This window comes from Rhinopithecus roxellana, chromosome 13, assembly GCF_007565055.1.
Source record: "Rhinopithecus roxellana isolate Shanxi Qingling chromosome 13, ASM756505v1, whole genome shotgun sequence".
NCBI classification, from domain to species: domain Eukaryota; kingdom Metazoa; phylum Chordata; class Mammalia; order Primates; family Cercopithecidae; genus Rhinopithecus; species Rhinopithecus roxellana.
This window is the reverse complement of record NC_044561.1, coordinates 132,859,478-132,871,915: the sequence shown is the minus strand read 5'-3', so window position 1 is coordinate 132,871,915 and position 12,438 is coordinate 132,859,478. Positions and strand designations below refer to the sequence as shown.

General features: G+C 57.2%; 2 protein-coding genes across 5 annotated transcripts in view; one reads left to right on the top strand and one right to left on the bottom strand.

Moving 5' to 3' along the window:
* Positions 1-231: 231 nt before the first annotated feature.
* Positions 232-10,066, bottom strand: CFAP410 (cilia and flagella associated protein 410). 2 transcript variants are annotated; one of them, XM_030914699.1, is made up of 7 exons: positions 9,794-10,066; positions 8,576-8,594; positions 6,855-6,901; positions 4,217-4,446; positions 3,053-3,224; positions 2,072-2,165; positions 232-1,604 (listed from the first exon to the last, which is right to left on the bottom strand). In XM_030914699.1, exons 1-7 carry the CDS (start codon positions 9,868-9,870, stop codon positions 1,476-1,478), a joined length of 768 nt encoding a protein of 255 aa, XP_030770559.1. In that variant the 5' UTR covers positions 9,871-10,066; the 3' UTR covers positions 232-1,475. The 2 variants fall into 2 exon arrangements, with proteins under 2 accessions (XP_030770559.1, XP_030770560.1); XM_030914700.1 differs by having other exon boundaries at positions 2,072-2,162; positions 9,794-9,933.
* An 18-nt stretch (positions 10,067-10,084) lies between these two features.
* Positions 10,085-12,438, top strand: part of TRPM2 (transient receptor potential cation channel subfamily M member 2) — a 95,211-nt gene continuing 92,857 nt past the window's right edge. For all 3 annotated transcript variants that reach the window (XR_004052653.1, XM_030914674.1, XM_030914675.1), the window contains exons 1-2: positions 10,085-10,475; positions 11,912-12,345. Coding sequence is in view for 2 of the 3 variants with exons in the window: in XM_030914674.1 (XP_030770534.1) it covers positions 12,210-12,345 (136 nt within the window). In the remaining variant the exon portion in view is untranslated. The remainder of the gene's footprint in view (positions 10,476-11,911; positions 12,346-12,438) is intronic.

The window sequence follows — 12,438 nt, the reverse complement described above, 5'->3', positions numbered from 1 at the left end:
GGAGAGCGGCAAGAGGCTGAGGGTGGAGGCAGCAATGGTGGGGATGGGGACGGGGGGGAGGGCGGGGGAACCGCGGGGCTGAAGGCAGGCAGCTGCCCTGCGGTCCCACCCAACTGTCCCAACCGAGGTGTACACGGTGTGGGGCAGGAGGGCGCTGGTGTAAGCCCTGCATGCCTACAGCAGCCCACGTCAGGGGCAGTGGAAGGGGATTCAATTTAAAACGACCTCAATCATTCCAAGGAAGCACTTTACTGAGGGCACCGGGTGCCCACCCCACAGTCCCAGGGAGGCAGACACAGGCCTGAACTGTCCACCCTCCATGTCCCAAGTGGTGACTCCACTCCCCACTGCTCAGAGATCACACCCCTTCTGCAGGGATCGCACCCCTTGTGGAGAGTTTGCACAGATGAGTGACTGTCTTCACCCTGGGCTTCCCCAAGTCCAGCAACAGTGACTGCCCCAATGCTGCAGCTGGCTCTGGTGACGATCACACTGCATGGCCTTGAGCTTGGGAGAGCGGTGGCCTGCACACGTGGTCACGCATCACCGCTTGGCGGAGGATGGGGACATCTCACGGAGATCTGGGTCCCAACCCCACACAGGACCAGGGCCCAGGGAGCTGGCTTTCCTACACACCAGCTGGAAGGCTGACTCCCCATCTCACGTGAATGCCTCCTTGGTTTTGGGGGTACTAGGAAGGTCCCCAGGGCCGCGGGTCACTGCCCAGATCGTGGCATCCTCATAAGACTTGGAACTTCCCAGAGGAAAGAAAACCCCTCTCAGATGCTCCAAGGACTCCCCTAGTCCAGCTGCTTCCTGTGCCAGGCCCAGCCCCCAGGGCACACAGGCCTGTTCATCCACAGCCTCACAGCTGAGGGCCCCCCTGCAGTTCTTCACAGGAGAGAGAAAGGAAGGTGCACCTGCCCAGCCTGGCCAAGAAAACAAAACCCTCTCCCGTGGATGTGGGAGGCTGCTGCCTTCCTGCTTAGAGCAGCTCAGGGCAGATGTCCCTACGGACGCCAGCATTCTGGAAGTCTCCCTTGCTCAACAGAAATCTATCCAAGGACCAAGGGCTGGAATCAGCAAAGCCATTCGTGAATACCTCCTCATTCTGCCGAGAAACGGCCCTTGCTTTCAGAAAGACTGTCACGACCACTGGGAAATGTCACCACATCAACCTTGGGAAGATCTTTTATTAGGGAGGACAACCTGCAAAATCCTCCCTTTAAGAGCCCAGGCCAGCCCAGAACCTCCAGACCACAGTAGGGGAGTCCTGGGGACATTCTGGTGTGGACAGGCATCTCCACCGCTCCAGCTAGCCAGCACTTAACACCCACTCCTGCCCTTGGCCGATGTGGCAAACGGGGGAGGCTTGTGTGTGGGGCCAGGGCTGTGGCAGCCACCCTTCAGCTCCTGGGGGCTGGGGAAGACACTGGGGTCTCCGTGGACGGTGGAGCGGCGCTCAGGTCCTGTGGTCACTCGGCATGCTCCTGCACCTCCTCCCGACGCAGGGCCTGCAGCCGGCTGCCCACAGTCACCTGCACGGCCTCCAGCCCCTCTGCGTCCAGCTCCCGCAGCAGCAGCAGGATGGCAGTCAGGACGTTCTGGGGGCAGAGAGGGGTGCGGACTAAGCCCACCAAGCACAGTGAGGCTGCTTCCCTCCACAAGGACTGGGGCCTGGCCAGCGGCACCCCACCACAGAGCACCTGGTCCCGGCGGCGTGGGCCGTCCAAGTGAATGACCATTCGGCAAATACCGAGAATCTGAGCAGAGGAGGAGCCCCGCCTGTGAACATGTGTGTGGCACTTCTTCCATGTGACTCCTGTTGCCCTCAGCCCAGCAGGGCCCGGGCCCACATTCCACAGACCAGGAGACCAGGAGAGGCTGAGGGGCCAGGACAGCTCCGTGCGGGGCATGTGTGACACATCTGTGCGCATTCGCAGACCCACACACGCAGCTTCCCCCTGGGGCGCGGCTCTTCGAGGCCCTGTGAGGCTCCGTCCTCCCTCCCCACGATTTCTGTGCAGTGGGCAGAGGCAGCAGCGGCCACCTAGCAGCCCCTGTCACTCACCCTGCTCCTGTGGCTGCTCGAAGCATCTCTGGGTGAGAAGGAAGGAAACTGGTCCCGGGAAGGGGGCTTCAGGCCAAGTTCACCCTGGGCTCTGCTGGGGAGAGGGAGACAAAGATGTGTGAGGGTCAGGGAGCTCGTGGCACTGGAGGCCTCTGCAAACCCTGTCTGCAGGTCACATCCAAGCAAAGGACAGGCTCATACAAATCCCACCTGGCACACAGGGGGAAGAGAAGGGAGGCGATTCCCATGAGCTCAGGGGCTACAGATGGCAGCTCCTGGACAGCCCAGCACTTACTTCACCTGTGGGGCGTCCTCCCTGAACCCTGGGGTTCCCCAGCTGTAATACCTTCCACCGGGGCCTCGGGGGCAGGGTGGGGGGCATCTGTACACAAACGCCAGGCAAGAGCTCCTGACAGCAGATGCCTAACGGAGATCACATCCCAATGCCCCCACCACAGGCACCAGCAGTGGGTGTGATCTGCCAAGCAGGAGAGAAGCGCCCAGCTTCTATCAAACACGTTTGTGACGCACAGCCAACTGCCCTGGGAGGCGCTGGTATCTCACTGCAGAGTCAGCCCTGTGGCCCCTCCACGGCCCCTGGGCCCAAGGCTGTACGGGCACAGATGGCTGTGCCCACAAACCATTCCAGTGACTGTGGCCCTAGGCCACACCCCCCACCAGGGGCTCCCTGCACCTCACAAGCTCTGGTGCTGCGAGCCTTCTCTGTGCCAGGGCACAGGGCCTGGCTCACCCCCCTCTCCTGCTCCTACCTGCTGTTGGGCAAAACATGGACCTGCCACTGAGATCACTACCTGGGCACTGAGTCACTCCCAGAGAATACGGATGAGAACGGACACTCGCCCTGGATAATCCCTCTCCCTCACTTCCCAGAGAGGCAGCTCACTGGAAGCCGCATTCGCTCCCCGTGGGAGGACCCTGGGGACAGGGACGGGCGGAGGCCCTGCTGCCCTCCAGCCTCACATCGCCTCCTCCTCGCTGTCCAGCGCGTCCTGGCCGGTCTCAGCAGCGGAGCTGAGGGAGCTCAGTGTGAAGCATGGCTTGGGGCCGCCGTGGCCTGTGCCCTCTCTCTCCGGGGCGGCGGTGATCTCCTCTCCCTCACTCAGTGCACGGGACAGCTCCTCCTCCGTCACAGCTTTGGGATGAAGGACAGAAAACAGCATGAGTGGCCTCACCCACATGCAGGCCACACGCGCTGCAGCTCCCATCCTCGCTGCAGCCTCAGGCACAGTCTGCTTGTGAAATGCATGCATGTGTGTCCACCTCCAGGGCCAACTCCCAGAATAGGAGCTGATCCCCAGCCCGACACAGGCCGATACACAACAGATGGTGGAGGGCTGCTCGGGAATCTAAACACCAGCCTTGGCCAGAAGCAAATACTCATGAAAACCTCAACTAAGACACAACAGGAAAAGGACCAGACCAGACTGAATTTATTCCATTGCACTCACGTATCAATTTCCCTGAAGTTACTAATAGTAATAAAATTGTCTGGGAGAAAATATTAGTGCCCGTATAGCTGACAAGGATGAGAAACTAGCGTGCTGAGAATGCCAAGGATTAACACACAGCATGAAACCGTGGCCTGGAAAACCGCACTGGTGCTGGCGCTGGCCAGAGGAGGCATGAGCGCCTCCAATAGGTGGAGTGCCGCAGCGGGCACTGCGGTGCTGGGACAGCCCCTCCCCACGGCGGGAGCACGACGGGCACAGCCACCCTAGGTTCACAGTGGCCCGTGGAGCCTGCCCAGTCCCTGTGGACCAGTGCGACGCTGCTTGCCAGATACTGACGTCTCCGCTCGCCATGGCGCATGGCAATGGTCAGAGCAGCACTGCTACTCACAGAAGCCAAAGAAGGAACCCTTTTGCTTTGCTACCAGGTCCTGCAGTCGCTGGGGGATACATAAACTGTCACAGTCACAGGAGGGACCCTATGCTGCGCTGCTGCATTCAGGTGGCGGGATCAAGAGACACAGAAGCAGGGGAAGGGCCTCTGAGGAGACTTCACAGGCACATGTGTCCCGCCAGACCAGGCATTTGCAGAAAAGGAGAAGAGGAAAGAGGGCTGGGGAAATCCCCTGCCAGGGATTGTTTTGCGAGGGCCAGTGACCCCACTGCGGCCACCTACCCTGGTTGTCCAGCTTCTGTAGGCGCGGCAGGGTGCGCAGCACGGTCATGCGGTAGCGGTGGGGACTGGCGCCGCAGCACGGGTTCTCGGCCAGCCACAGCACCCTTAGACGCGGCAGCCCCTTCAGGTAGAAGAGCTCAGCCAGGCTGGGGATACGGTTCCTCCGCAGGTACAGCTCGCTCAGGCGCTGGCACCGGCTCACAGGCTCCAGGGTGGAGATGCTGTTGACACTGCACGGAGACCAGCAGTCAGTGAGGGATGTGGACGGGGCCCCCAGGGCCACCTCTCAATCTCGAGCCCCAAGAACAGGCACTCACGGGATCTGTGTCCCTGCCCTTGCCTGAGAAGCCCAAATTGGATGTCATGAGTCATGTGCAGCAGGACCTGGGCCGAGGAGAGAGCTATAGGAAGGCCGGGTCCTGAACTCAAAGGTGGACTGGGGTGGAACCTGCCAGCAACAGCCCCGTGGCCCCATGCTCCGCATCAGCTCCTCAGGGCGCCAGAGTGGGAGGGGAGGGATGTGGCCCTCCTTCATGGGCCAGGAAAACTAAGGCCTCTCAAGGGACATATCATGTTGCCCCAAAGCACGGAGTGTCCAGAAAAACTCATGGCAAAAAACATGAGCCAGCTCCATGTGACATGGAAGTGAGCACGGACCTTCCAAACCCCCACGTGGAAGCGGCAACGCTGGGGATGGGCCTCATTTCCATTGTACAGAACGTGGACACGTCAGAGAAGTAGAGAAACACAGGAAGCCTGCAGCGGCGACCTAAAGGCTTCAACCGACAGCGTGGGGTCCGTCCCCTCCACAAGCGAACACGCGGAGTTGCTCCCGCAGGCCCTCAAAGGTGTGGAGCGTCCGCCAGCCGAGAGCCAAGACCCCCAGCCTGGAGGGTTGAACTCGAGTCCCGCAGGCGCCTGGGAAGGGGGCGGTCACCAGGCCGGTGCTGAGCCCGCCTCCCCATGCCACCCCTTCACTGGGTGTTTCCCAGGTATCCTTTCACACAGCTCCTAGCTATGAGGCCGCCCCATTTCACCAAGAGCAAAAGTCAGTCTATGGGACCCTTTCCAGGATGGAGTCTGCCCCAGGCACAGGCAGCAGCTGATGTGCGGACCACACCTGTGGCCTCAAGCTACCTGCTCCGCTCCAGTGCAGTCGGGCGTGGTATGCTGTCGGGTGTGCAGGCACCACACACCTGAAATCGGGGAACACCCTCCGGGTCCTGTCCCTCCAGAAATGGCCCCGCACATGAGAGGCCTGATGCTCGGAGGCCCTGCGGCCCCTGGGCAACTCAGTGCACTGCGGGCATAGGGCTGGATCCACAGCCCCGCCCCAGCTTCCTGCCATCGTGGGAGCCACAAGCTTCACCTTTCCCTGTCAGGTAAGGCTTTCGGAGGCAGAGCTGAAATCCCAGCCTCACTGTAAATGTCACCTGACTAGTGAAACGAGCCCTGCAGCAGGCACGGACACCCCTGTTCAACCTCTGAACTCAGGCTCCATCTCCTCCTTGTCTCCCTGTGGGGTGGGCACTTATAATACCTCTGTGTTACAAGAAGGAAACTGAGGCACAGGGCCACGCCTTGCCCAAGGTTAGCCAGCCGATAGGTGGGAGGGCTGAGATTTGGCCCAGGAGCATGCTCCAAGCCCATTTCATTCATCAGTTCATTCAGCAAGACTCGGGCAGGACAGGCTGATGCCCGCACTGGGGATGCCTGAATACCAGATGGACTGGCCTCAGCCCCTGGCGGGCAGCAGGCTGGGCACTGGCATCACCATGGCGATGCCAACCTTGGAGGGTGTTACAGAGGATGGGCAGGGGCTGGCCTAGCCCGTGGCTGCCTGTGAAATCAAGAAGGTAGGTCACAGGGATCAGGGGCCTGCAACAGCTACTGTCAGAGGGCAAGCCCTGGAGCCTTCCGAGCTGCCAAACAAAAGGGTGGGCCTTCCCCACAGGGTTTAAACCCTTGTGAGTTTTTAAATGCGGAAACCCAGAGAAGGCTCCCACCCAGCGTCTGGTGGGCAGCGGTGAGCCATGAGCGTCCGCTCCCTCCCTGGGTCACACAGTAGGCAGGAGGGAATTCAGGGATGAAGGAAGCTCTTCTCTTCCCCAGAGCCCCCGCATATACCCCAGCTGCCTAAACCTCCAGTAACATTTGTTCATTTAAGGTTCCCTTAGTCTGTTGGGAGGGCAGTGACCACAGTAGAGGGGCACAGGTCATGGCGTGCAGAGAAACTGGTGAGCAGTGGTGGCACTGGGGGGGAGAAGAGGCCAGGACCCTGGGGGTCTCGGGCAGATGTGGCCACTGCGAGGGCGGTCAGGGCAGGCCACCGACTGGCCCAGTGAACACAGCGATGGCTTATCGGAGCACACAGGCCAAGGGTGGGCAGGGGTACAGCAGGGCAGGCAGGGAACAGGAGCTATCAGGAGGCCCAGGTGAGGCTCTGAGGAAGGACAGACATGGGGCCATGGGGTAGACCCAGCTCTCGCTGTCCCGGCCCCTCCCCTTCTGGAAGCCGCCCTCAGTCTGTGCTGGAGGTTTCTAGGTTATGTCACAGCACTGGGTCCCACGGGAGGGACGTGAGGCTCTGCCCCGGCTTCCAGGCCCCAGGCTGAGCATGGCGGCAGGAGCGAGGTACCTGAGCGTGATCACTTCCAGGCTGGGCATCTCCCGGCAAATGGAAATCTAGGAGGAAAAGAGCATGACTAGCAAGCACGGCCCAGCAGGGCATCGCGGCCGCACTGCCGTCAGCCACAGAGAACTGTCGCAGCCATGGCCAACCCACTTCCGGGGCCTGAGGGGCACAGCCCTGCTCAGCCAGTGTGCCCAGGGTGAATGCCCACGAGCATGCCAGGCTCCCCTGATGCCACCTTGCAGCCCAGACACCCCGCAGACCGAAGGAGAAACGTGAGGCTCCTCCTTTCACGCACTCTCTCTTTATTACATTTTACAACAGCATCGTTGCTGACAGATGCTGCCAGCAGTAGAGACAGAGCACTCATTACTTTAGATGTCCTCAAAGGACATCAGGTAAGGGGACCCCAATGTCCCCTATGCAAGGACAGAAAGCAAGGAAAGGATGGAAATCCCTTCTTGATAACAGGTCTGGGCCAAAAGGAAGACAGGCTTAAAGCTGGATCTCAGATCACATTCGTACTGTCAATTCAGGGGTGAGGTGCCCAGGGTGGTCCACAAAGCCTTCACAACCTGCAAAGCTCCCACATATGTGAGAGCCCACCATACGCCAGGCATGGCACCAGCAGATTGGGTGACCGGCAGGGCCCCAACCTCAGCGAGCTCACAGCCTGGTGAGACGCATCCCATGTATGAGGGACTCGTGTCGGTGGCCATGGTGTGTTTATATATTCACTGCTAAACATGCAGTATTTCAGTTACAGCAGAAAACAGATTACATCCGGTGCCATGTGTCCAGGCTTTTTTTTTTTTTTTTTTTGGTCTTTAAGGAAAGGTACAGTTCAAATTTAAAAAACAGAGAATAAAGAGATAAATAATAATTGGGCTGGACATGGTGGTTCACGCCTGTAATTCCAACACTTTGGGAGGCTGAGGCAGGTGGATCACCTGAACTCAGGGGCTTCGAGACCAGCCTGGCCGACACAGTGAAACCCCATCTCTACCAAAAAGTACAAATATAAGCCAGGCATGGTGGTGGGCGCCTGTAGTCCCAGCTACTCAAAGGCTGAGGCAGGAGAATCGCTTGAACCCGGGAGGTGGAGGTTGCAGTGAGCCAAGATTGTGCCACTGCACTCCAGCCTGGGCCACAGAGCGAGACTCCGTGTCAAAAAAAAAAAAAAAAAAAAAAAAAAAAAAAAAAAAAAAAAGGAAAGAAAGAAAGAAACAATTGGTATGCAATCCTTGTGTAAGTTGGAAGTTGGGGACATTTTGGACTGAGAAAGAGAATGAGGGAAGAGAAGAAAGAAATCTTTTCACAGACGCACACGCTCAAGTTCTCCCAGCAGGGCTTGTTCTCTGCTCGCCTTTTGGGTAGCGGTGGGGGGCACAAGGCTAGATGTGACCAAGAAGAGGGGGTGCAGACCTTCAACTTCCCCTTAACAAAGTAAAACAAACCCTCCTGGGATTCCTTTCCAGGTGAGAGCAAGTTCCAAACTATTGCTCCCCTCCTCTGTGACCAAGTGACAAAGGGCATTTCATTTATGTTGACGGGAACAGCAAAATAATAACCATTAGTGGTTCTGCATAACGAAACCCGCTAAGTGAACAAAGTACCAAGTGTGGGACTGAACTGATGGGGGCAGTTTTGTCAACTTAAAAATTCTCTTGGGGAAGAAGCTACATTTGGGACTGAGGCCATTTGGAGACCATCAGAGCAATACTTACATCTGTAAGGCGGCTGCCCCTGTGGAGAGAAAAGATACTTTAATTTTGTTAAAGCTGAATAAAAAACACTGAAGACAAAAATTCCAAAAATTACCAATGACTCCCTACAAAACTTAAGATTCTAGGATTTTAATGGCATGGCAGAAAGGAAGGTTGCCCAGATAACCGGCAAAGGTGTAAACAATTGTTTTACTTGATTTTCAACTACACTGTATGACGTTGGGGTGGCACCTTTTAGATAAGGAGCAGCAGAGCCATTGGTAAGACGTGAAAAGATGAACTGTTCCTCATGGTCCCTGAATGGCGGAAGGTTAATTTCTCTCACTGACAGACATCAAAAAGGGCGTCTTTATAAGAGGCCAAGTTCAACGGGTGAACAGGCGACTTACAAAGCAAACTTTAAAAGCCTGAAATAGGGTTGTTGTTTCTTCCAGCTTAGTGAGAGTACTGACCACCCCGTGCAAAACACAGAAATGCATTATTGAAAGCAAATGACACAGGGGAATTGTAGCCAAAACACCAGATGTGCCAGGGCAGAGAGAAAAGCTTTTTAATTAACAGGGAAGAGCTCACTCTGGGCAGTATGGGGATACCCCTGGGAGGAAGCGTCTGCTCTCGCTGACCCCCACGCCCCGCCTGCACGGTGCGGCCAGTTGACAGGGCGCAGCGACTCCTCTGAGTCCCCAGGGAGCCCTGGAGATCGTGCGGGCCTCAACTCCAGGCTGCCTCCTCTGGAAGCTCCTGGTCTTCCTTAGCCCAGTGAGACGCAGCCTTTGAGCCTTCATGGGTCCCACCGCACCCACGTCCCTTCCTATCACCTGCCAGGCGTATCCTTGGCACGGCCGCCCCCAGTACTGATTAGCAACGTGTTTCCTGACTCAGTCCTCGAGAGCTCAGTTCTCTCTCCTATTCAACTTGGTCCCAGTGACTGCTGGCAACCCCAGACATCAGATCTGGCCCACAGGGCAGCCGGGGCAAAGGCGGGCCGGGAAATGGGGGGCCCCGGCGACCCCGACCCCTGGTCTCCTCCCCTCCCTGACCCCTGACTCCTTCGCCGCCCTCGCCCCTGCACCTGCCCACGTTCCACTCCCGCCCCCGCCCCCGCCCCCGCCCCCGCCCCGGCTCCGCCCTCACCCCAGTCCCCGCCCCGGGTCCGCCCCCTCCCCGCCCCAGCTCCTCCCCCGACCCCGGGGCGGCCGCGGCCAGACACCGCCTCACCAGCAGTTGAGCTTGCGCACGCTGTGCAGCTCCGAGGCCTTGGCCCGAGTCAGGACCATCTTCCGCGTCAGCTTCATGGCGACCGCCCAGGCCCGGCCGGCAGGCGCCCCCGGCCTCCTGCTCCCGGGCGGGTGACGACTGCGCGGCGTGTGTCTCCAGGGGCGGGGCCCACGTCGTCAGGGGCGGATCCTGAGCCCATTGGCAGCGTGGCGAGGAGAGCGGGGCGACGAGAGCGCCCTGGGGCCGCTTGGGCGCCGCTGACACGTTGGCTCTGCTCCTGCGCATGGGCGGCCTAGGGCGCCCAGCGCTGACGCGATTCTAACGCGACCCCGGAAGCGCGCGGCGGGCCGTGGGTGGGTGCAGGTGGCGGTCCCGGAGGCGGCCCCGTGAGGGCTGAGCTGCCCCTCCCAGGAACCGAGCGGGGTGGGCTCGGTCCCACGCGCACCATGGTCGAGTGCCTAGGCCTGTCTGTGAGCGCGGGCCTAGCGTGGATGGGATGAGCACTACACAGCTCCAAGTTACGGGATTGAAACTCTTGGAATAAACCCAGGGCAGCCCTGGGGCTGTGTTGATTGCTTGTCTCCCTCCCTCCCAGCATTTACAGAAAAGACGCATTTATAGGAAGGACGTACGGGCAGGTCCAGCAGAGCCCTTGCAAGCATTTCAGCCTTTTAGAAATCAGGTAAGACCCCCTAAACATCGTTACATGGGCCACAGTGACATTAAGACGGGTAGTCTGAAACCGCCTTTGCAAAAAATTGTATCGGTGAGAGACTGATGGCCCTGAAGGAGATCTGGCCAATCCCCATCTTGCCTTTATCCTTTAAGCTGCCCTTAATGATTCCTGGATAAGCAAAGCTAATTTTGGGAGACATTTGTTGTTTAAATGATAGCAGCCCTTCCTCAAAACGAAACAGCCTTTGTAAAGCTAATGAGACCACGGAAACCGCCTTTGCAAAAATCGTAACTGAAGAAATTATGACAGGGGAAAGCTCTCCTAACCCACTCTATCTTCCTGCTATCCTCTAAACTGCCTTTGTTCATTCGTGGGTGTAGACCAGACTAGCCTTGGCAAGGAATTTAGTTTATAGATTAAACTCTGAAATAAAATTGATAATAGCCCTTTCCCAAAAAAACCCTTCTTGCCTGGGGACCAGTCTGCCTTTGTAGGACTAACAAATAAAGCTATGAGATGAAAAATTACAGTTTAGGGGCCGTGCAACCTCTGGCGGCAATAGTCTGAACCTCCCCAAATTGCTCCTGGGAATAACATCACTGTTGCAAAACTTAAGATCAGTGCTTGAAACATTTTGTAGACCCTGCATTCGGACACCACTTAGATGGATAATCTGGCTCAACCATTTGTGCGATCCCACCCAGGAACAGAAGTCAGCCAGAACTCATTTCGAACCCCTATGATTTAGTCTTCAACCTGACCAATCAGTACTCACCACTTTCTGAGCCCTACCCACCAAATTATCCTTAAAAACGCTGATCCCGGCTGGGCGCGGTGGCTCAAGCCTGTAATCCCAGCACTTTGGGAGGCCGAGACGGGCGGATCACGAGGTCAGGAGATCGAGACCATCCTGGCTAACACGGTGAAACCCCGTCTCTACTAAAAATACAAAAAACTAGCCGGGCGAGGTGGCGGACGCCTGTAGTCCCAGCTACTCCGGAGGCTGAGGCAGGAGAATGGTGTAAAACCCGGGAGGCGGAGCTTGCAGTGAGCTGAGATCCGGCCACTGCACTCCAGCCCGGGCGAAAGAGCGAGACTCCGTCTCAAAAAAAAAAAAAAAACGCTGATCCCTGAATGCTGGGGGAGACTGATTTGAGTAATAATAAAACTCCATTCCTGCACAGCCAGCTCTGCGTGAATTACTCCTTCTCCACTGCAATTGCCTTGTCTTGATAAATCGGTTCTGTCTAGGCAGTGGACAAGGTGAACCCGTTGGGCAGTTACACCACCAGGCTAGAAGGATAGAGGAGCCTGAATTCCACTAAGGTGCAGGCGTAAACTTTCGTCAGCCATTATTCTGGAGGTCACAAGACAAGCTACTTCCCCAATTACTCCTGCAGATAACATCACTATTGTAGAACATCACTATTGTATCTTTTCAGGTTTCTTGCACGTCTGACATGGATGGACCCAGCTAGATGTCTTGCCAAGGCTCCTGTGGCCCCACTCAGAAGCCATGCAGCACAAAAGGACCAAAAGGACAGCTAGATTTCATCTGGCACCCAACCAATCAGCACTCTCCATACCTCAGCCCCCTGCTCACCAAACTACCTTTGAAAAACCCCTAACCTGTAAGCCTTCAGTTGTAACCGAGCAGCTCAGCAGCTGTGAATCCAAAATACCTGAGACAGGTCTGAATCAGCTTAGAAAGTTTATTTCGTCGAAGTTAAGGACGAGCCCATGACACAGCCTCAGGGGATCCTGACAACACATGCCCAAGGTGACTGGGGCACAGCTTGCTTTCATACATTTTTAGGGAGACATGAGACATCAATCAATATGTGTAAGATGGAAAAAGAAGAGAAAAAGAAAAAAGGTATGTATAAGATGTACATTAGTTCGGTGCGGAAAAGCAGGACAACTTGAAGGCCAGGGGAGGGTGCCGGGGGAGCTTCCCGCTTCCAGGTCA